The sequence below is a fragment of the Meriones unguiculatus genome, chromosome 9 (assembly GCF_030254825.1).
Source record: "Meriones unguiculatus strain TT.TT164.6M chromosome 9, Bangor_MerUng_6.1, whole genome shotgun sequence".
Classification (NCBI taxonomy): Eukaryota; Metazoa; Chordata; class Mammalia; order Rodentia; family Muridae; genus Meriones; species Meriones unguiculatus.
Window position 1 is genome coordinate 9,349,520 of NC_083357.1, and position 23,748 is coordinate 9,373,267.

Below are 23,748 nucleotides of genomic sequence, written 5' to 3' on the forward strand. Positions count from 1 at the left end.
TTAAGAGAAAACTGTAATTAAAATTGTGATTCCTTTTGAGGCTACACCTAGGAATGCTGTCTTCATACAGGTGATGTTCCCTGAAAGGCCTAATGATGAGCTGATAAAGGAATAAAATAAAAGACTTAGCTAATTCAATTAAATAGGCAAAACAAGGTAGAAACATACCTATTTCATCTTCAATGATCGGCTCTTAATTTCTTTTTAGCAGTTCCTTCCAATGTACCCAATATTTCTAATGCAAATAAACAATCTTTCACCACACTGTGTAAGACAGAAAAATCTACAATGCCTACTCTACTTCTGGGCTTAAGGTGTTTGGAGCCATGAAACGTTTTTCTAGAAAAAGATTTTAGTTGATGAAATAGGTACCCTTTTCACTGAAAGTACAAATGACATCACCATTATAATTTACCTCCTCTGTGTGTGTTCGCCAAAATATTAAACAAAATTCAATGCGCCAAATCATAGAGAAATTACGAAGACATGCAAAAGAGACTCTGGCAGTTTCTAACAAGAGCTACAAAGCAGAGCCCTGCTGGCATCTCCTTGTGGCCTCTCTGGGAGACCCAGTTGGGAGTGCAACTATGTAGATCAAGTGAAGCTCCATAAGTCTTACCTGCAGATGGGGGTCCTGGCGGCCCTGGAGGACCTTGAAGTCCAGGTGGACCAGAAGGCCCGGGCTTGCCTGGTGGGCCCATAACTCCACTGTCTCCCTTCTGACCCTACCAGAGAGAAAGACAGAGCCCATTGTGATATGATGGCAAGAAAAAGTTCTCTCTCCACATTGCCTCTAAATCAGAGACCACCTGGCTCAGATGGGCAGAAGCTCATCGTGGGGTATAACTGGTCTCCAGCACCCAGCTGCTGAGAAGAACAGAGCCAATGATCTTTGCAAGTTTGAAGGCCTCATTAAGTTCTTGCTCTTTTCTAGAAACACGGCACAGGATGGCAGAACCAATTCACCTCATCCCCTGGCATGAGTTAGGAAACAGGGTCTAAGAGCAGGACTTGTGCAAAGTCCTAGTGTTCACGTGGCTGAGTTAGACCTGTCATTTAAGCTCTCATCTACGTATTAGGCTAATTTTCATCTTATCAGGAGAGTTGTTTCTACCCACAGACTTCCCATTGCTCTCTTGGTAGAGACCCAGATCCTTACTGAGCCCAAGAAGTTGGTCATGACCCTGCTCTCCAGCCTTAAGTCAGAGCTTTTTATTTTGTTGTTGTTGGTGGTGGTGGTTTTGTTGTTGTTGTTTTGTTTTGTTTTTTAGTTAAAAAAAAAAAAGACACCATGATTCTTATCCCACTTCTCAAAAAATTCTCTTGTTCTGTCCTAAATCTAAACTCTCTTTTATGCCCTTCTGCCTTCAGGCTCTGATGTCTCAGCAGCGAAGCCTTCCTTGACCTCCTCAGGCTGCACTGGTGTTCCTCACCACTTCTCTCAAAGCTTTTCCCTTCAAGCTGCATGCTGAGGTGCACGCCTCTCATCGCAACACTCAACAGGCTGAGGCAGAGGAATTACTGCTAGTTTAAAGGCAGTTGGGGATACATAGTGAGCGCTAGCTACAGTGTGAAACTCAGACTCAGAAACCACACACACACACACACACACACACACAGACACACAGACACAGACACACACACACACACACACACACACACACACACACACACACACACTCTGTTGTTCCTAGCATTTATTTCAGATCGTTGATCACGAATTATTATGTGGTCATTTCATCATTGTCTCCCCATGTGCCACAGCTTCCATGCGGGCTAGAATCCACCGTGTTCATCTTCTCTCCCCAGAAGAAATGAAGAAGGAAATATTTGACTTTGATGGTGAAGGCCTGGGTAACTCATGTCATTGCTTTGTGACTTAGTTTTATCTTCTCTAAAGTAGGGCCAGTAAATATGCACCCACCTAGGTTCATTGTGAGGTTAACCAAGATGGCAGGAGTGAAAATATGCTTTGTGAGGAATGAAGGGGGACAGGACAACAAGATGATTGTCCTGGTGGCTGGTCAGGCTTCATCTTCTCTCAAGGAGATCTGATTTTCTGAGAGCCCACTGGGGAGTCTCACAGGGAAGCACAACTACTTGTATACTCTTGATCAAGCAACAGTCCTCTGGTGAAGAAGGTCATCTTTATCTACATGGAGGAGACACATGGAGCAGTGAGTTCCCCCAGCTTGATCAATCATTATGATCAATGGGATCACAGATGTCCCTGCAAAATGTTCCTTATGCCCAGGAAGTTCTGATCCATCCATCCATCCATCCATCCATCCATCCATCCATCCATCCATCCATCTACCTACCTATCTCCTTTCTTTTTCTTCTCTTTTCTTTTTTCAAGACATGGTTTCTCTGTATAGCCTTGGCTGACCTGGACTCACTTGGAAGACCAGGCTGGCCTCGAACTCAGAGATTCGCCTGCCTCTGCCTCCCGAAGTAGTGGGATTACAGGGGTGCGCCAGCACACCCTGCTGAAGTCTTGATTTCTTAAAGAAAGTCTCACCTGTAGCTACTCCATTTCCAATCACAACACTGACTCAGTGAGGTGCTGTCCTGCATAGTCACAGATATACCACAGTCCAGAATTCTGCAGAGTCCAGAATACCACAGATGTTCCTGTACTTGTCCCATGGGACCCGTGAGGTTAGTTTGTTTCCAATTCTGCCCTCACAGAGGAGGCCGTTAATCTTCAGACCAGGGTGAAGCATTCCACATGGTAACCAAGATGGGGCCCAGAATGGCAAAGGAAGTCACACGAGCTTAATATAGCCAGTAAGGCTTGTTTTTCTAACAGCCAGGCCAGCTGGCTCTGAGCACAGGAAATGCATGGCTCGAAGGAGCTGGAAGCACTCCTTGACTCTGACACAAGCAGTGAAGGAATTTTCTGCTTCACTGATCATTGTGTGGAAGGTGCCATGTCTTTATGGTAGGTTTCACTGAGCTGAATTATCCAGGAAAAGCATTATTTATTCCTTATCTGCTGCAAACTTACAAGGTTTCTCTTGAGGAACCTATCTGAATCCTTACCTAAGGATTGTTTCTTTCTTTCTTTCTTTCTTTCTTTCTTTCTTTCTTTCTTTCTTTCTTTCTTTCTTTCTTTCTTTCTTTCTTTCTTTCTTGTGGTGCTGGGACTTGCACCCAGGGCCTTTTGTGCACTGGGTACACACTCTACCACTTATCTATAACCCCAGCCCCTGAAGGGTTTTATCATCAAGTCAACAGCTGCTTTCCTGGACCTGCCTGGAGACAAGTCTGGAAGCAGGACTATGACAGAGCCATAGCAAATTCTAACCCTGGCCTGGAAGTTGGCTCAGCTGAACAGTCTTGGCAAGCAACTCCACTTCACAGCCCTTAGTTTCCTCAAGAATAATGGAAGAGATATGAAGGGAATGATCTCTAAAATGATCTAAATGATCTCTAAAATCCTGTCTTTGAAATTGTACTCCGGAATCTTCCTAGATTTCTGTTTCCTAGTTTTGAATTAACATACAGTTACTTCCAGAAGTCATAGTCCTTCTGGATATATGATTCTACATATCTGTGAACTTGAGATATGAAGGAAGCGAGGTCAGACTTCCAACAACAGTCCAAGTGTCTGTGGAGTGGAAGGACACCCTGGAGGGCATACAGGTCAGCGCCAGCATCTTATAAAAAGGAGGACTTCCTCCCTGATTCTTCTGAGACCGCCAAGTGATTTTGGTGTAGCTCTTACTGTCACGCCAACGTTACAACTGTCATCAACACATAGCCTACTTGCCTCTGGCTTTTTCAAGAAAGATGAATGCTGCCCCAGAAAAGGTCTAGAGGGCAGAAGCCAACAGCCCATTCTTAAACATTCTAGAATGAAGTCATGGTAGGGGAGAATTTTTCCCCTCTTTCTTTTTTTCTTTCTTTTTGAGACTTAAGGAAACTGTCGTCTGTGGCATGCTTCCAAAGCCATGTGACCAATGCCACCCTTGAAGCTGTCAAAATGAGACTTTTTGTGACCTTGAAAACAAACAAATAGAATCTTGACATATCTGATTTAAATAATTGTACAAAAATCAAGGCTTTGTCTTCAGTTGAAAAACAAAACCAAGCCATGTTCCTGTAGGGTCTGAATTATCCCTGGTGGAGCCACGTCACTTCCGCATTGACTTAGGAAAGATCATTATTAGCTTCATAGCATCACTGTGCTTCAGACTCCCGGCTTCACAGTAGAATCCCACAGGTGGCTCCAACAACATATCCTGAAGTCTATTCCAGGCCAGCTACACCACTGTCTTTAAGACAAGGCCCAGGCACAGGGAGGACCAGAAGCAAACTCAAGTGCAGCCACTGTAGCTGCGGGGTTCGGGGGGAATCTGGGTTCAGTAAACTCCTAGGTGATGCTGATTCCACTTAAGTCTGAGGAGCCTCACTCTGATCTTGGGGGGAAAGTAGCACAATAGAAAAGCTCTGTTCCCACAGGTGTGTTCCTCTTAGCATTCCCTATGATCCGGGTGGGCCTCCAAGCAATCTATTGCTTCGTTCTTTATTAAAATAGGATGCAGCTATTTTAAGAAGATGCTTTAAAATTCATTAATTTCTACAATAACAAGAAGCTGTACACACTGTGATTTTGAGTTATAAGTGAAGGACAAAATAACTACATATTGGACATAGAAAGAGCAACAACAACATAATAAAGAAAGAAAGGAACTTTAAAATGAAAGAAAGAATTATGGAAGGCCGTTAATACTGAGATCAAACCATAACCAACAACAGGATGGAGATAAAAAGCCAAGGAGCCAGACAGATTTCAAATAGTCTCATGACAAAGAACAGTAACTATCTGAAGAGAAAGATACGAATATTAACATGAATGGTCATTCCACAATATGGGGTGGGGTTGCTCAAAGCAAACAACTTCCCTAAACTCAGTACAAACCCACTGAGGAGGATCACTTCCAAGTTATGGGCTTGTGTAGTAAAAACTGTCACTGAGGTCCAAGAGATCTGTTAATAGCAAGGGAATGTCTAGCTGTTCTCGAAAACTCCATTTTCTGCGTAATGACCCCAGCTTCCTTCCATTCCCAGCTGCTTTGGTTAAGACATATGTGTTCCTTCGAACTAGGGCCACTCTTGCTTCTGACCCTGGATGGCACCTGTAACCTTGAACCATGGCAGCTGGGAGAAGCCTGAAGGTCAGTAGTGAGGCTGCTCTGCCCACTAGCCCCGAGGATACTTGAATCCAGGACTGTGGGATGGTTCCAATTGCGACCTGCCTGCTTCTCCACACATCTCCAAGCCAGGAGTGACCTCATGGGAGTAAACCCCGGGGTCCTTACCTGCTTGCCTCGTTTTCCTGGTCTTCCTGTGGGGCCTCGATTTCCTGCTAGCCCAGGTTCTCCCTTTGGACCCATTTCACCCTGGGGAGAAGAAAGAGAAGCAAGAGAAAGAGTGGCCGCATCCGTTCTGGTCTCTCTAATCGCTGGCCGCCAGGGCCTCCTCTTCATCATTCCAAGTCTTTTCCACAGAAACGGTCCTGGGAGCTTGAGAGACTGGTGAGCTCATAGCCGAGGAAGAAGAAGGAAACAAGGCAACCCGAGTGTGTGGCCTAGTGCTGCAGAGCAGTGGGCGCTCCAGCAGTCAAGCAGGGGAACCAACCCCATCCACGGCGGTCAGCAGAGGGTTCTGCGCTTCAGCCGCACGTGAGCCTGTCACTGCAGACTAGGAAAAGGCTTTCTTGGATAGTTGAAATTTTTCATTATGGTTTGTTGTGTTTTGTTTTTAGCACAAACTCACACCTGTGAGGTTTTTGGTTTGCTTTGGTTTTTATTTTTTATATTTGGGAACAATCTTGTTCACCATCATGTTTGGTATGTTTCTGATCCTTATTTAGGATTATGTAGCTCTCCACTTTTTTTTTTTTTTTTTTTTTTAGCTAGGTTCTCACTATGTATTCCTGGTTGGCCTGGAATTTGATATGTAGGCCAGGCTAGCCCAGCTAGGCATCTGCTTACCTCTGCCTCCTGCATGCTGGGCTTAGAATGTATCCCGCTATGTTGAGCAGCTCTCCACACTTCAGTAAATATTATTTTGAGTCTCAACTCACTTCTACCTAGTTAGAAAACTCTCTTTTTGAGATATGGTCTTCAGTAGCCCAGGCTGACCTCTACCTCCCTATGGAGCCAAAGATAACCTTGAACTTTTAATCCTCCTGCCTCTACCTCCCAAGTGCTGGAGTTGCAGAAATGTACCACTATGCCCAGCTCAGATGAAAACACTTTTTGTGAGCAGAGATGTTTCAAGTATGTGTTCAAATAGTCATCAATGAAATAGCATTAAAATGTGTAAAGCCAAGTAAATTACATTGCTAATTGAAAACAGCTCTTTTAAAGTTCAAGGCCAACCTTTTGCAAAAATTTATTACTCAGACTGTCAAAATGGCTTTGTCAGTGAAGGTGCTCAAGCTAAACCAAAGACCTGGAAAGAGAAACAGCTTCCACCAGGTGAGCTCCGACCTCTAGACTTGCATCTGGAGTGTGTAACACACACACACACACACACACACACACATACATACACCCCTAAATGTTTTTTCGTCACCTCAGTTTCTTCTTAGTTTTGTCTGTCTAGGATTCCTGTCCCGTTTACTGAGGATTATGGACTCACGTAGTCCATTGTTCCTACTTTAATCAATTGCCCTGCAATCCCAAATTGCATCACCAACATGGTCCACGCAGCAACTGCTACCAGCGGAGTTTCTACTTACCAGCAGCCAGTGCCCGTGAAGGGCCACCCGAGTCACTCAGAGAGAGCAATAGGCACTCAGGCTGCTATTCATGTGGGGCTCTGTGACACAGGGACATTCCAGAGGGTACCGGCAGATGCTGAGGACCACGCCCAAGCTGACCTTCCAGCTTAGCCACAGGATGACTCTGTCCCTCCCCAACGCAGGCAGCAGGCAAGAGCTCCCACGGGCTCTCCAGAGGACCAAGCTCAGTTCCCAGCACCTCTATCAGGCAGCTCACACTGGCTGTAACTCCAGGCGGTTGTGAATTGTCACAAACTTCCACTGCCAGGTGGATCCAAGACTTCCAGCTTCCACAGATACCCGCACTGACATGTGCATACAGACACACAGACACACAATTAAAAATAAATCTCTTGGGCTGACGAAACGGCTCAGCAGTTAGGAGCACTGGTTGCTCTTCCAGAGGTCCCAAGTTCAAGTCCCAGCAAACTCGTGGTGGCTCACAACCATCTGTAGTGGAATTTGATGCCCTCTTCTGGCATGGATGAGAACGGAGCATTCATATACATATGATAAGAAAATCTTTTCAAAAAAAATAAATTTTTAAGAAAAAAATTTCCTTAAGTCCATGTTATCTTTCTAACATCTTTTCCTTCAGGATTCTCAGTAGTGAGAGTATGAGGGGTCAATGGTGCCATTTAGCCGTGGAGATGTTTTTACAATGCCCCTGGGCTGTTTAAAGGAGCCCAGGGAGGCCATGTCTTGTTTGGCTAGGAGAAGAAGACATCAGCACACAGAGTAGGAATTTTAAAAAAGAGGTAGTTGGAAGGAAGTGCGGCCCTTCTCTCCACCGGCTGGAAGCAGGCAGTGATTTCTTGATCTAATTTCTCTCCTAAGACCTAATTATGATTATCATATCAGGCCTGTCTTAAAACAGCCCGCCACGAAAGGGGGAAGACGGCTCTCTCCATGCCACGTCTAGTAAACGGTGCAGAAGCCAGAGAAGCTGTCACATTTAATTTTACAGTGACTTATGAGTCTTTGAGATTCTCTGTTGCGGGGAATGAAAATCTAGACCAAATATCTTAAGGTATTTTCTTCTCTCAAGTTTGCCTTAATTTGTTGATGTGATCAGTCTAATTCTAAAACGTAGCAGCCCGCCGAGGGTAGCAGGAATTGAGGTTCTGACAGGTTAAGGGTAAGCTACATGACTTGCAGAATGACTGAAAGCATCGTGCTTATGTGGTGGTTTTGAATGAGAATGAACCGCATAGGCTCATGTATCTGATTGCTTGGTCCCCAGCTGGTGGGACTGTCTGGGAAGGATTAGGAGATGTGGTCTCGGAAGAGGTGTGCCATTAGGGAGGGCACCGTGTCCAGTGTGCTCTTTCACTCTCTACCTCCCATTGGTGGATCTAGACGGAAGCTCTCAGCTCTTCCTGACTCTCTGCCTTCCTTCCCCTGTCATAGATGCTAAGCTTCTGAAACTCTTTTATAACTTGCCTTCATCAGTATCTTATCACAGCAAGAGAAAAGCAACCCCATCCTCTTAGGGACTGTCCTACAGTCAATGCATTACATTGTGAGGACCCAGAATTTCATGCCAGCTTAGGGACTGTCCTACATGGTCATTTATGCATTTCCTTTTTTCGAGACAAGGTTTCTCTGTGTAGCCTTGGCTGTCCTAGACTTGCTTTGTGGACCAGGCTGGCCTTGAACTCACAGAAATCTACCTCCCTGGGTGCTGGGATTACAAGAGTGTGACACTTGTGCCTGGCTACATTTTTTTTTTAAGTTCTGATATCTTCCCTCATCTAACACCCAACTTTGTTCCAGGTCCCAAATCTAAGTCAGAGTTTCCCCACATCTGTCATTCTATTGCCACCTACACAATTTTTGATATATCAGTACAGCACCCATGGTTATTTACTCAAAAGCTTTTCTTTAATATCTACAACTGTCTCCTTTTAAACTGCCTCCTTTTAGGCCTATCTCAAGAGACATACTAAATATCTCACTATTTAAGTAGAACAGTTTTCATCTATTTAAAATAACCCCATGTCCCTCCAACAGTATCTGCCACCCTTGAAGTCCGTATTGAGTGTTTAGGGAGCAGTGAAACTAAATCAAACATACCCCTCCCTACTTCGTTCCAGGGCCTGGGGAAGAAGGGGCCTTGACCATTGTGACTCAGCTAGGAGAAATGTCCAGCTTTTTAACCTTGCCACGGAGCTCCATGAGGTAGGAGAGGCAGAGAGGGGCCTTTCACCCTGGTGTGTGTGTGTTGGGGGGAGGTATTGGCAAAAGCCTTTCCCACTAACTGGATGTTGACCTCAGACCTTCCTGCTACTCTCCCCCCAGTATATAAGACAACTTGTTCCTCACCTCTAACGGGACCTTTCCACGGTTAAATCGATTTCTCTTCCTGAAGGACAAAGAGGAGGGGCTCCATTTGCTTTGTTTGGGATTGCCTGAGGTTATCCTCCCTACTTCCACATACTTACTTTCTGCCCCAGCATTCCAGGAAATCCAGGGAAACCCTGTGAAAAGAACACCAAATAGTATGATTGTCTTGAAATACCACTTGGAAGAGCTGAGGGTGGATTTGGTCAGCCATTTTCAAGATGGCTGCACATCAGTCTACCGGCTGGGGTGGGGGAGGGGAAGGAGCTGACACTTCTATTGCAGCATACCCCTTGCGCACATTTGCCATTACCTTTTCTCCTTTGGGACCCAAGTCACCCCTTTCACCTCTGGATCCCTAGGAGGAAACCAGAAGACAGAGTCAATGCTCTACTACTGCCCTTGTGTTGGGGGTTGGTATTGGAGCATTTCAAATAGGAAAAAGTCCTTAGGCCAACTTCCTCACTTTTGCAACGCTCTGGGCTCAGCTAACAGGCGGCTTGTAAAGTAAAGAGATGCTCTCCGTTTAGACCCTTGAGACCTTGTAATGTTAGTCAATGAAAGGAAATTCAATCGGAAGTTCAGGGCTTCAGAGCCTCTCATCACGCAGGACCTGTATTGCAGGTGCTGGCTGGTGTTTGTTTTGGCAGGTGAGAAAGCTTGGCTAGAAACTCGGCGTGAGGACAAATCCTCTTCTTCCAGCACCCCTGTGCTGACTGACCGAACCCCTCTCCTCCCTGCCAGCTAGCATTTGTTCTCCTTCTTGTGTGGAACATGGGCCTTACTAGAGTCCCTCTTTACCAGAACTGTCCTACCTCGGGAGGCCCCTCACTTCTCCCTCAGCTCCCACACCATGAAGGACAGAGGAATAGCTAGGAATGATAGCCTCAGCTGATGACTGAAGAGAGGGCTTAGTCTGTCTTCCACCCACCACCAACTCCAGAGCTGTGTCCAGACCAGGATGTGGGATGCCACAAGAGACGAGCACTGACCTTTTCCCCTCTGGATCCAGGGAAGCCCTAAAAGAAAGCAGACAGATGTTTATAATTGGCCCCTAAGACAGCTAGGGGTGCTGTAAGAATGGGGACTCCCTGAATGTGGTGCTGAGGCTCAGCACTGCAGTGCATTGTGAGTTCTATGGGAACATGAAGATGTCTGAGAGCTTGTGTTTAAACCAGATCTAAAAAGCAACATGGCCTTCCTCAGCCCCCAAATGCCTAATCGAGAGGTATAACCCTGATAGCCAAAGAGAATAGGAACAAAATTCCCATGTCCCCGCAGCCCAGGGTGTGATGTTTCCCCCAAGGGCTGGCTCACCAGCACAGCCCCAGTGCCCCAGCACTGCCCTTCCCATCTGTGTAGACAGCTCAGCTCCTTAGTGTTAGCGAGGAGGACTGGAAACATCCGTCTGGACCACAAACTGACCTTAGAGCCCATCGGTCCTCTTGACCCTGGCAAGCCCATCATACCCAGGTCACCCTTTTCACCCTGTGGCAATTAGAAGATGGAAAAGAAGACCCTTATTGACATTTCTTGGTGGAATAGAAACTGGAGTTGTGGGCAAAACTAGGGTGAAACCAGGGTATTGGGGCTGGATTGCAGACTTGAGGTTTCATAGGCCCCTCTTCCCAGAGCCCTACTGTCCACCTTTCCCTGTGGTCCCTGAGCTCAAACAGAGAACAAGAATGCCCAAGGTGGAACAGATCACCAAACTAAATACTCACTAAGTTGCTGTAAACGGTGTTGTTTGCTCTTTTCCTGGAAAGGGTTGCGAGAGGCCAGGGGAGACAGCGTGAGGGCCTCAGAAGACTATAACACATATAGATTCTTTGCCTGCTTTGTTCTTGCACAGGGAGGGCCTCAGACATCTCATTACACTCTCACCCTCAATCTGAAGCCAAGTGGAGGGAAGGTCAGCCTCTGGGCATAGACACCAGAGGAAGGTGGTTAACGCTAGGGTGGACTCCATTGTTCCTCAGAATAAGTGTAAGTGTTCTCTGTATTACACAACTGCATGCCACCTCTAATTAGCAAAATATAAAGTAAACTATATGTTGGTTGGGGGCATCAATTTGTGGGGCTTTGTTGTTGTTGTTGTTGTTGTTGTTTGTGGCAGAATCTCACTGTAGGTCAGGCTCACCTGGAACTTCCTTTGTAGCCCAGGCTGGCCTCTAACTCAGTGATCCTATCTCAGCCTTGCAAGGACTAGTTTTGTAAGTATGAGCCACCAAGCCCTGGCCATACAGTGAACTGAAAATCGCCTGCACGTATTTATGTGCCCCAGGCACATGCCCAGTAAGCACAGGGGTCAGGGGAGGGCATTGTGTGCCTAGAACTGGGGTTACAGGTGGTTATAAGCCACAGTGAGGGTGTTGGGAACTGAACACAAGTCCTCTGCAAGAGCAACAAGTGCTCTCAACTGTGGGCCATCTCTCCAGCCCGGGATACAGTGGGTTAGGAGAAATCTTGGGACTTTTGTGTTACCAACACAGCCAGTAAGGCAGAGCAGAGAGGATATTCGCTTGCCTTGCCCTGGCTTCTGCTGGCCAAACTCCCAAGTCATTACTGTGCCACCCTGTGGTGGGCAGCAAGAACACAAACCAAAGAAAGATGGGCTGTGTTTGCTCTGCACACTCTCTCTGAGGAGGAGGTGATCCCTGCTCACTGTAGCATCTGCCAATACGCCTCAACTTTCCACCTGCCAGATCAGCATGACTGGGGAGGACTCCCCAGACCCAAGGTCCCTCTGGGTCATCTCAGAGAAGCCAAAGTTGAGCACACTGAGTCTCGGGACAAAGGGGAAACAGGGGCTCCAGGAAAAGAAAGGGACAGCCCCACTTCTCCACAGGAGCAGAGCCACAGCGCTGACCGGGGTCCACAGGCCACATGAAGGAGAAGCTCATGGGGTCTGGGAGCCACCTTCCAGTTATTTCCCTCCTAAGGAAGTGATGCGCCTGACTGCTGGCCCAGGACCCAGGGTGGTCATAGTCCCCCTCATTTTCTGATACTACACGAGCCCCAAACGCATGCAGTACTTACCCTGGGACCTTCGGGGCCTGGCCAGCCAATGGGCCCGGGCGTGCCAGGAACACCTGGGGGTCCGGGTCTGCCCTTCAAAGACCAAGAACAAGAGTCAAGACACCTCGCTATGCTTTGCTCCAGCCAAGAATTTCTGGGGTTGTGATAAAAGTATGAAGCCACCAAACATAGGTCCCTGTGCCTTCATTCTTACCCTACAAAGAATGAGGGCTTTAAAAACCATGTCAAACAAATATAAGTTAGACTTTTGTTACTAACTATATTACCAAACAAGGTTTTATTTTACTTAAAAAAAAAAATAGAGGACAGTGGACAGAGGGATTCTAAACTTCTTGGTTTTTCAATTTCCGTCACCTCTATTCAGTGTACCCACTGGCCCTTGCTTCCTGTGCACTCTCCACAGGTTGTTCTGGCTATGAGCTGGGGCTGCGTACGGAGCAGCAGCAGATGCTCTTGGAACTCCCTCACGGGCATTTTGCCTGCTTGCTGCACCATCCCTCAGGGGCCACACTGTCGGCTTCTATAAAAGCCTGTAATCGTGAAGTTCATTGCGGGGCACAAGAGCCTCCCAGTCACTTATGAACCCCCCAGCCAACATCCTGGATCTCTTGCCATGAGGAAGTCAAGGAAGAACAAATAGACAGGTTATCCTCGCGCCTAAGTCCATGCTGCTAGAGTTGGGCTTGCCCTTATGCACACTTCTCTTCTCTTTACAGCTTCCTCCTGACAGTGCTCCTTCAGAATTCACCCACTCTGCTCCTGAGACCCCCACCTCAACGAAGGGCTATAGACGAGGGGGTGTGTCGTGAGCTCCGCACTCAGTGGCCCACCTCACAGTTAGCACAGGGCTCAAACGGCCCAGCCGAGAGTTCGGAGGTGCCGGATGCTGGCTGCTGGCGTGTATGCTCTACGTCTGCCTTCCATGCTCATGGCAGACATTACTAATCAACAGAGACCCTGATGCTTCTCAGTGTGGGGCCACAATGGCATTCTGTCCAGGCCAGCATTCAACACGGTCACTGAGTTGTGGCTGGCCTCCTTATTTGTACTTTGCTAAAGTCTGTGTATGGTTTCTGTTACTAATACAGCCCCTGGCATCTTTTAGGCTGGGTTTGCTCTTCCTTCATCACACTCAAAACCTAGAACTTCAGTACCAGCACCCACTGACTACAGCAATATTGCCTGCTGGTTTTTTTTTTTCCTCTGACATTAATGATGGCACATGGCTGGTTCACTAAGAGCGACTGTAATTTCCAAAGCAAAGGCATTTGTTCCTGTCTGTCCAAGCACTTTATTCCAGTTTAATCAAGTAGGTGATGAAGGTCATTTTGCGTCACTGGTTGGGGGGCTTGGAGAGTTCCCTGCTGGGTGTCAAGATGAGGCTGGAGAAGTGTGGTCAGGCCCAGCAGCCTCTGGAAGATGTTGGCCAGATACCTAGCAGCCGCAGGCTACAGCTCTTAACCAAAGGCAAGCATGCTGATGTCATCAGCGGGGTACGAGTGGCCCCCGAGCACACTCACACGTGCGTGCAGCACACGTGCCTGACAGAACAGCATGGATCATACCTTCCTTCCTGGGCGGCCAAGATCCCCCTGCGCATAGAGAACACAGATAGACAAAGGTTGTTTGAAAGAGAAGTTCTCGAATCAGAAAACTTGGTAGGGCTGAGGACTGGGCATGGCTGTGGCTTGGTCAGTCAGCTGGCCAGCTGGTCACCTGACCAGTTACAGCACCCCCTGCCACAGCGGCAGCCATTCATGGGGGAGCCCTCCTTGTCTGCTAAGACAGAATGAGCACATGTTTTGCCACATTCTCAGTGGCACTCCCGGAAAGCAAGCTGTCACTGCCAAGGCCCGGTGGTACTTAGAAAGCAGTGGCTCATACCTTTTCTCCCTTTGGTCCTGTCTTGCCAGGAAGTCCAGGTGGACCCTACACAATGGAGATAAGAGGTGAAGAAGGCATGTACCCAACCAAGGGGAGACGTCGGGGGAGGGCCTGTGGTGGAGGCCTGCAGCACTGGCTCTTTGCAGAGCAGGTGGACTCTCGGTGTGGGGGCTCCAGGGACCCTCTCTCGGGGACCTCTTAGCCCTGCAGCCCCTTCTCCCCGCTGTTCCTCTTCCTCCCGCACTTTTTCGTTTCTCCACAGTTTCATGGCAAGGCAGTTGCCACTCTCTGCTCCTCCCCAGAAGCCTTCCGTGTTTGACAAGTGAAGAAACCCCAGTGCTGAGCCCAAGCAGTCTTGGAACTCACTATGTAGTGAGTTACAGTCCGCTCTCAAACTCATAGTAATCCTCCTGTCTCAGCACCCTCTGAGAGCTGGAATTAGAGCTATCTGTCACCGTGCTTGGCTGAGAAAAGCATCTCTAGGGAGGCGGCATGAAAACCAACCTCTGAGCCTTCAGGAGGAGCTAGAAAGAACTTCATCAGGAGGGCCCTGGAGGGCACCAGCCAAGCCTGAGGCAAGTTTGGTGTGTCTGAGGAAGAGGGGCAGACATTGTAGCTAAATTGAAGGCAGAGGGTATGCGAGCTGACGGTGCAGTCCAAGCCAGAGTCCACTCACAGGACTTTGTTTTCCAAGTCAGAGAGTTTGGCCTTTCTAACACTAGGAAACCACAAGAGGCTCACATAGCTGAGTGGTGATGGCTGTGCCTTCTGCCTAGGACTCAGGGCAAATGTGCTCCTTGTCTCCTCTTTCTCCTCCACGTTGAGAACCCAGAGTCTCCGAGCAGTTGGAAAAGCCCTCATGGCAGCACCCAAGCCCTGGCATGGGGATCTCTGGAGTGCACTAGGAAGTTCTTTCCAGTGGCTTGCTCCTTCCTCACTCTTCTCTTTTACCTCGGGTGGGGGCTGCTTGTGTTCCAGAGCCCGGGACAGCGGGTAACTGGTCTCTCTGACCGCCACTTTCCTGAACTGAGCACAAGCCCTTCTAGGTCACAAGTGGGGTGAATGGTCATGTTTGTAATTGGTGACAGTGACAACAGCCATTACCATAAGCACCCTATGGGACTCTCAAATCTATCTGGCAGGGGCTGCATGGGTCAGGCAAGATTCAGCCAGAGTCTCTTGGGGCTCTGCAGCTGGAGAGAAGCTACAGGAGGAAAACCAGACACACAGCACACCTCAGGGCCAGGCACTGTGAGGCTCTGCCCACTGTGCATCTTTGTCTACAGGAAGGCACAGGAGGAGCCTGGAAGGGTGCACCTACCTGGGGCCCGGGGGGGCCAGGAGAGCCGAGGGAGCCTTGAATGCAGGGGGATGGTGAAGCCTCTAGTTCCAGAAGATTCTTCATGTCTGGGGAGAGAAGCTTCAGGGAAAAGCAGCAGTGGGTTAGAGGCCTCTCCCTGGACTCGGCTAGGCTCTATCTCTACGCAATGGGACCCTTTGGGCTCTTTTATTGTTCTAGTTGTTTTGTTTTGTTTTGTTTTTTTTTAAACAGACAATAAGTTATTACAGACTGTAGTCACCCTAACGTCTCATATCTAACCGACTTTTGAAACCTGTCATCTAACCCCTCTTTACCCTGTTTCTCTGTTTCTGTCCTCCACATTCCATTTTTGTCTTCCCTTCTTCCATTCTTGTCCCCACCCGAGGGGTTTCAAGAATACTTGATTTAAGAAAGGAAATGGAGATTTCTGTATCTGATCAGCTGGTGGGCGCTCGGAAGCTATGAATGCACCTTAGTCTTTTCCAAAAGATGAAGTGTTTTGCTACATCCAGACAAGAAAAAACTTCCACCTCCACTGACTGAAGAAGGCAGGGGGACATAACTGTGGCGAAATTGGCAGAATTGGCACAATGCCCAATCTAGGCCTCTCTCCAATGACATTCTGAGGTGGCCACGCTGAGCCAGGTACGGGGCTGACGTGGAAGGGTCTGGAGATTTTTATTCACCCAAGTCCAGAGTACTCACCGGGCTGCGGCTGCCTCCGGAGAATGGCGGCGGGAACAGCGGGGGTGGTGGGGGCATCGGAAGGCAGCATGCTTTGTGGCTGCCCCGCTTCTTCTGATCCAGGCCAGGAAGGGCTGTTCAGAGAAAACTGCTGCTCCTTAGCACGGGGTGAGGATCTGCGTCGTGCCCGCCACACCCAAGGGACACTTACACGGTCACCTGAGATCTGAGCAGGCCCCGCCTGTTGCCTCAGGGCAACAGAGACACACACAGACCCTCTCTTGCCTCTGCTGAGTGGAGATGGCACAGACACTGAGGTGTGCGTCCTTTTCTCCTTCAGAGACTACCTCTGTAGGCCTGGCAAGGAATGCAAAGTTTAGACAGACCCGCCATGGCCCCACGGCTAGGCAGAAGGTGGTGATGGTGAAGCAGGGGGAAGCTGTTTACACAGATTGGTGACCAGGGCTGGAAGTAGCGTTGACTCCAAGGTACTCAGAGCCAAGGTTTGAAACAGACTCTATCCTTTCTCGCTTGCATGCTCCACCTCACTAGAGAGTTCCACTTAAATGTCCCAGTGTGCAGGCGTGAGGCTGTGAATGGCCACTGGGCTTCTTGCACGGAGTCTTTTCTAAGTTTGGCTTTAGTCTGCAGTCTGGGTTAAGGCAGGCACAGAGACTCAGATCCCACGTTACAGCAAGGGTGAGCAGACTCCAGACAACAGCGGCTAGAGCTGGTAAAACCTGCCGGCGGCAGAGGCCGTCAAACGCCAGCGTCTGTGTGCCCACACGTCACTGGGTCTCATGCCAGGGACGCACCGGGAGGATGTCTGTATTTTATGCAAATTGCACCTCGCAATGTGAATGCCTACGTTTGTCTTCTCTTACTCAACCCAGCGCTGGAGGAAGTGGGACAGGCTTCCCTTTGCAGTCCGCTCAGAGTTTTGCTGTGTGGATAGGACCATAATGTACTTATCCATGCGCACTGGGCTCACGTCAAGGCTCACACACCAGAGCGGCTACAATGAAAAGGACAGGCGACAAACGTGGCAAGGCGGTGGGACAACCAAAACTGTCATTGTATACTCGCAGGTGGGAATGGAGGAAGCTATCTTCTTTCAAAAGTTGCTTTGTGTTTTTTTTCCTTCTTCTTCCCCCCCTCCCCCGACAAGAAAGGGTTTCTCTGTGTAGCCTTGGCTGCCTTGGCCTCGAACTCACAGAGACCTGCCTCCCTGAGTGCTGGGATTAAAGGCATGTGCCACCATGCCTGGCTGCTTGGTGTTTTCCTTTAAAGCTAAACATAGACACACACTACAGCTCAGCAATTTCGCTTCTAGGAATTTACCAGTAGAAAGGGCAGGTGCACGAGAATGTTTGTAGCGGCGACAGCCATTAAAGCCAGATCTTTTTGGTTCCTAGTTCGGGCCTCAGATTTCTGGTACCTCTACCCTCCTCTCTTCCTGGGATCTCTGACCTCCCAGAGCAAGCTTTGGTGGCCTCCCTGTGCCTCTCAGCCCCGAGCTCCATGTTGAATGTCGTCACCAGGAAGCTTTCCTTCACCTCCAGGCCAAGCTTTGGGGACCTTGCTATGCTTTTCTCTCTGTTTGTCCCTGTGGTCGTGCTTCTCCATGGGCTCAAACTGTTTCCTTCTTCCTCCCAGCATAAACTGTGCTTCTTGTGAGTTGGGGGAAGGGACCAGATTTCCTCCCCAGGGTCTAACAGTATATGTGTTAGACACTAGAGCTCTAGAAATGGTTTTTGAATTAACAATTTAGTGACAAATGCTGACTATAATCAAGGCACCGTTTGTGTGGTTCATATATGCCAAGTCTTTGCGGGCACCTGGGCCAAGCACCACGAACACTACCATCATTGGGCCGCTAAGATGGCCCAGTGGGTAAAGGCACTTGCTGCCAAGCCTGATGATCTGAGTTCAATCCCTGGAACCCCCACGGTGGAAGGGGAGACCTGACTGCCAATACTACCATTGTCCTTTCCACTTCACTCAGATAACCAAGCCAGTAACTTGAACAATTTGCTTAAGGTCATACAGCTACAGTGGAACCTATACTTACACTCAGGCAGGCTGGTTCCAGAGCTTTCTCTTTGAACACTGACTCCAGATGGGTAAAAATGAAACTAGGACCCACGAAGGAGGCAGGGGCCTCCCACAGCCCCATTGTACCAATGCCTTCCAACCAAAGACGATCGAGGTCACATCCAAAGAAGAACTAAATTAGGTTTGTTGGCTCACGGCAAGAAGGGAAAACACACACAGGAAGAACCAGGGGCACAAAGAGAAACTTATTGTAGGATTCCAGATCCTTGCAGATTTGTGGAGGAAACTGCGAAAGGCAAAGTCCAGCTTCACTTTGGAGCAGCCACTCAGAAGAACAGGTTGTTCTATGGTCAGTTGGCTCAAGTCTTCTGAGGAAGAGGAATGGAGCAACCCAAAAGCTGATTGGTTAAGAAGCAGTCACGGTCAAGGATGAGAATAGTCATTTTGTGGTGGGGTAGCCTTGGCTTTTGCCTGTATTTAGTTCTGACCTGGGGGATATTCTTGCTTTTGTCCTGATCCATCAGGGTCACAGAGCCCTGCTGTCTGAGGTTGAAGTCTGTGGGATTATATGTGGTAGGGGATACCCCAAACACTGGGCCGGGCAGCTCCAGCATCATGGTCACTGTTCTCCCTTCCTTCCCTGTAAGTTTTAATTTATGTGTGTGCATGTTTTGCTTGCATGCATGTTTCTGCATGGTGTGCAAGAAGTGTCGGAGACAGCCAGAAGGGGGCATTTCCGGGAGCTGAGGTAACAGCCTCCATGTGAGTGCTGGGATTTGAACCCTAGTCTTCTGGAAGAGTGGCTGCTCTTCAGAGCCATCTCTCCAGGCCCTACCATCCTCTTTCTTGGTGGAAAGTGATTGTTACGTTTTCAAACTTTACTCTATCACCAGGTCTTTGCCAGTATTGAGAAGCCAGGAGTGGACAACTTCAGCTTCTCCACCTTGGGCTAGCGGAGAGGGTGGCAGGTACACCCAGCCACAGAGCCTGTTTGGGGTCTCTCCAGATCCAGTTTCCCACTGTCTAAAACTCTTGTGCCTCACTAGACGGCAAATATCCAAGGCTACAGCTCTTTAAAGGGCCCCTCCCTGAAAGACCACCTGGGGCCTAGTGGGTCACATGGCTAATCTGCACCATAACCATTGTTTTTCCAGTCGGTATGTGGCCTCCAGTGTGGCCTGTCCTGCACCCTGAGAGCTACGCTAAAGAAAGCTGTTGGGTCTCCCAAGGCAATCACTTCTCTCGCTTCTTCCTGGAAACTAGAGCAGTCATCATCTATGGTGAACATAAATTACCAGCTGCTTTTGCTGCCGAAGCGTCTGTCTTTTACCCATCCCTCCCTCTCTCCCCCTTGACCTACTTCATCCCAGCAGGTGGAGGCCTTCCTTTTCTGCCTCTCCCCCAACCCCAGGAGCTGTTTGTTTTTAGCATAGTCTGGTTTATTTACAGCTCATGCCAGCACTGAGTATTTCCATCAGGTGGATGAGTTTGGGAGCAGCTCCCCCACCCTCACTCTCCCTGTTTGCTAATCCGGGGCTTCACATGTCTATTTTGGTGCTGTGCGTCCTGTGGGTCTCTTCCAGGCCTGTGCTGTCTTGCTGGAAGAGTACCTAAGCTCAGGGTCCAACCTGGAAGAGCCCCAGAAGGCTCCATTATAATGGAGACTGGTGTGTGTGTAGTCCGTGGTGCCCATTGTGGCCAGGTGCACCACGTGCATGGCTCAGCCCCAGGCAGCTGCCCTGGCAATGTCAGCTATCAAGGTGCTCCAGGACCACCCGTCCTCACTTAAACATACCAGTGTCATGTTATCTGTGTTTATTGTGCTGCTAGACCATAGGCCATTGCCTAATGAAGATTTGGGCAAGTGTTTGGGATTTCCCCCTCATTGCAAAGGAGCTTTTTCTCTGCTTCGATTTGAGAAACTGAGGTATGCTCTTGGAAAGCGATCCACACCTGGAAACACGGGACCTTGCAGCTAAGAGTGTGAGTCTGGAATACCTGTGGCCACGCGATACACTACACTCGCTTTCTCAAACCAAGGACTCAGTTTCCTCATCTGTACCATGAAGAGTTTGGCCCATACCGCCTCCAGAGACAGTTTTAAACATAGGTATGACACCAGGATCACCAGTGGGTCTGTCTTCATTTCCCTACATGTAAGAGAAGCCCTCCAACAGGTCACAAGACAGCCGCTCCTATGCCAACCTCCTAGGCCAAGCAGCACCCCTCCTGGAAAACCAGTGTGGCATTAAAAGTCAGCAAAGGAAGCAGCCATGGAAGATGGCATCCTGCCTTGGCAGATTAAAAAATGCCATATGCTGGTGGTTCTGCACCGGCCTGTGCACAGGGTTCAAATTTCTGCCTCTCTCCCACCTGCTGGACTAGTGCTAGACGGAAACCCCAGAGGAAGCGAGAAGGTGAAAGGCGCTTGTTTCAGGTGTCACTGGGCGCATCCACACGGGGCTGGAAGGCACAGCAAGAGGGGGAACCACACACTAGCTGACCGCAGTTTTCCCAAAGCTGTCCACAATTCACAGTTCCTGAGAAGCCCGCCTTCTAGGACTTTTCCTCAACCCCAGGTGCTGACCATACAGCCTAGAAAAAGCAAGTTCTGATCCTAAAGAGGAAAACACTTAGAAAGTCTTTGAAAGGCCACGGTGGAAGTTTTCACCCGAGCAGGCATGGGCACCAAGTGAGGACACAGCTGCAAAGAAAGTGACTGGGTGGCTGCTGTCTTTGAGCCCCGTCACCTAAGCCAATTGGCCTGGGATGATGGCGAACATCCCAGCCACTGAATGCCAGGGGGAGTCATGGACCACAGAGCATGGTTCTACTTCAAAGTCAGGGGACAGCAGCTGCCAGCCACCCCAGAGTCAAGGTCACAAGAGGGACAGCAAACAAACTCACACACATGGGCTTGTAGGCAAGGCCCCCTCCTGACTCCATCACACTCCTTCACATTGTAATCTTAACACTGGCTGAAGAATTTCAAATTTAAATACTGCTGATGCTCCCAGGACGAGCCTGCTTTCCAGTCTTCTTTAAAAAAAAAATAATGCATGCATATTCTCTCCTCTCTCTCTCACTCTCTCTCTCTCTAACACACACACACACACACACACACACACACACACACTTACCCAAGTAGCCAGCTGAGTGACAGAGAAGCCCTGAAATGGTGAGGAGTAGGTGAGTGAAGCTGAATGATGGGCCCGTCATCGTGTGGCAAAGCCCAAGGCAGACTGGCCTGGGAACACAAGCTGGAGACAGGCTGAGATTTGTCACGCCCCCAAGTGCTGCCGTTGCCTGGCCTGCTTGGCATTTGTGGTGGGAGTCGGCCAATCCCTGCTTTGATATTGCTTCTGTCCCAGATGCAGGCTTTCTCAGGGGCCAGTCCTGAGCACCAGGGTGCAGGGATGGGTGGGTAGCCCTGCTCTAGCTGCTCACCAATGCTTCTGTAGAGCAGTCTGTGTCCTCTGCTTGGGAGAGGATGTGAGGTTGGGAGCTCCGGGCAATGATCATCGTACACCACCAGAAGGAAACAGCACAGTCTGTCGAGCAGGTGGCTTTTCATTTGCCTCAAGACTGCCTCATCAGTACTGCTCGGGCGTGCTTCAGTGTTGCAGCCCACAGACACTCTGCTTCAGGGATGACCTGCGTGGCTCAGTGTTTGCTGCATCTGGCAGGGTGCACTCAAGTCACACTCAAAATCACAAAACACAAACTCTACATATCTATTCTATATATGTGGGTGTGTATGTATGTAGCCATGTGCGCATGTATGTATGTGTGTAGCTATGTAGTCTTCTACACACACACACACACACACACACACACACTCCACATACATGTATATGTATTTCGGAAGACCATGAGGGTTGAGCCCAGACCTCATGCATGTTCAGCATGTAGTCCACCACTGAACCACATCCCCAATCTCGAACCTTTTTTACAGGAACCTTGTCCATAAAATAATAAAGTGGACTGACACTTTCGTGTATACCGGAGCACGAACATATATAATACTCTCAGTCGTGAAAGACAAAGGTACTGGTGCTTAGTGATCAGCACTCATTTGAGCAGCTTCGTGACAAGCTTTGTAACCAGAGCAGCAAACTTCCTCTACAAAGGGCTGCTAATTAAATGTTCTAGGATTTATGGGTGGCACGGTCTCTGCGGCAAAGAACTTGGCCGTTGTACATAAAAGCAGCCATAGACAATCTCCAAAGATGAACGAGACCAGGTTCTGGTAAAACTCTATGAAAATGGGAGGCACGCTGGATTTGGCCCTCAGGCTGTAGTCCGCCGACTCCAGCACTCATGCCATCAAACGAAAGGATGGCGACGCATCTGTTCATCGTATGCACCGCTTGCTAGCAGCATGGAGAGAGGGCCATGGATGTAGATGTACGTTGACTAGACTTGGTTTCTGAGCTCAGGAACGTGCTGCTTAATACCACAGAAACAGTACTGATCCCAGCATCAAGGGGACATCGCTGAAGTTCGGGGATTGCCACTCACTAGCTATGTGCCTCTGAGCCACCTGTGAAATGGGCATTGTTGCAGAAGCCACTTTGCTGCTCAGCTGGGAGGATTAGAGCCAAGGCTTTTGGCGTTTCTGGCACACAAGAGAGCTCTTTTTCAACCTATTTTATTGGGTAACTTGGTTAGGGTGAAAGAGAGGAGTCCAGGGAGGGAATTACAGGAGGGATAGATGGAGAGAGAATGAAATGAGCAGTCAGAATAGGCTTCCTGGAAGAGGTGGCATTTAAGATGAGCCTTAAAAGCACAGAGTTTTCTCCAACAAAGTGGGGAGGAGGAGAGAGGGAAGGCTTGGACTCAGTTCCTCTGGGAACTAGGTCTAAGACATCAGAGCAAGCAGCATCCAGGACAGGGAGCATTCAGTTCAGAGGCCCAACAGTTGAATAGCATCATCTGCTTCCTCTTCCCCAGCTCCCCTATGTGGTCATGGCGGCCGTGATGTTTTGAAAGAGCAAGGCCCTTTAGGCTCATCTGTTTGAATATTCGGTCCCCAATTGATGGACTGGTTTGGGAAGGACTAGGGTCATTTTTGTTGGAGGGGTTTGTCACTGGGAGTCTGGGAGAGAGGCTTTGAGGTTTCAAAAGACTTTCACAGTTCCCAGTGTGTTCTCTTCTGCCTCTTGCCTTCCCAGCTGTGAGCTCCCCGCTGCTCCTTGCCACCTTTGCTCTGCCACCATGGATCTAACCCTCTGCAGCCACAGACAGTGAAATGTGTTCTTCTGTAAGTTGCCTTGGTCATGGCGTTTCGTCCGTCGCAGTAATAGAAAACTAACTAACACAGTCCCACTGTTGCCCCTCTTCCTCCTCCTCCCCAAGCCTCCTCTTCCTCTTTTTCGGAGAGTTCTCATTCTCTATCCTGTCTTACACTAGGACTCACTGCAGTTTAGGATATCAGTTTAGAGTAGTCCCTGTCCTGTGCTCCCTGGTGCTGGGGTCACAGGCATGTGCCACCACATCTGATCAGAGCTGCATTCTTTTCCCAGCATCATGTCACAAGTCCTTGGATAATTTGCCATTTTCACAGCAAAACCATTCTTTCTTTTCTTTTTTTTAACCATGTAGCATCAAAATTTTATTTAAAAAA

General features: G+C 48.8%; 1 protein-coding gene across 5 annotated transcripts in view; it reads right to left on the minus strand.

Moving 5' to 3' along the window:
• Positions 1-23,748, minus strand: part of Colq (collagen like tail subunit of asymmetric acetylcholinesterase) — a 52,708-nt gene that overhangs the window by 11,814 nt on the left and 17,146 nt on the right. For 2 of the 5 annotated variants that reach the window (XM_060390860.1, XM_021641730.2), the window contains exons 2-12: positions 16,089-16,201; positions 15,384-15,482; positions 14,063-14,107; positions 13,744-13,770; positions 12,179-12,250; positions 10,565-10,627; positions 10,132-10,158; positions 9,453-9,497; positions 9,241-9,276; positions 5,328-5,408; positions 620-725 (exon numbers count right to left, since the gene is read on the minus strand). In XM_060390860.1, the coding sequence (XP_060246843.1) occupies positions 620-725; positions 5,328-5,408; positions 9,241-9,276; positions 9,453-9,497; positions 10,132-10,158; positions 10,565-10,627; positions 12,179-12,250; positions 13,744-13,770; positions 14,063-14,107; positions 15,384-15,482; positions 16,089-16,201 (714 nt within the window). Of the gene's footprint in view, positions 1-619; positions 726-5,327; positions 5,409-9,240; positions 9,277-9,452; positions 9,498-10,131; positions 10,159-10,564; positions 10,628-12,178; positions 12,251-13,743; positions 13,771-14,062; positions 14,108-15,383; positions 15,483-16,088; positions 16,216-21,262; positions 21,425-23,748 lie in introns of those variants that run through there. The other 3 variants (XM_021641731.2, XM_060390859.1, XM_060390858.1) reach the window with 3 other exon arrangements.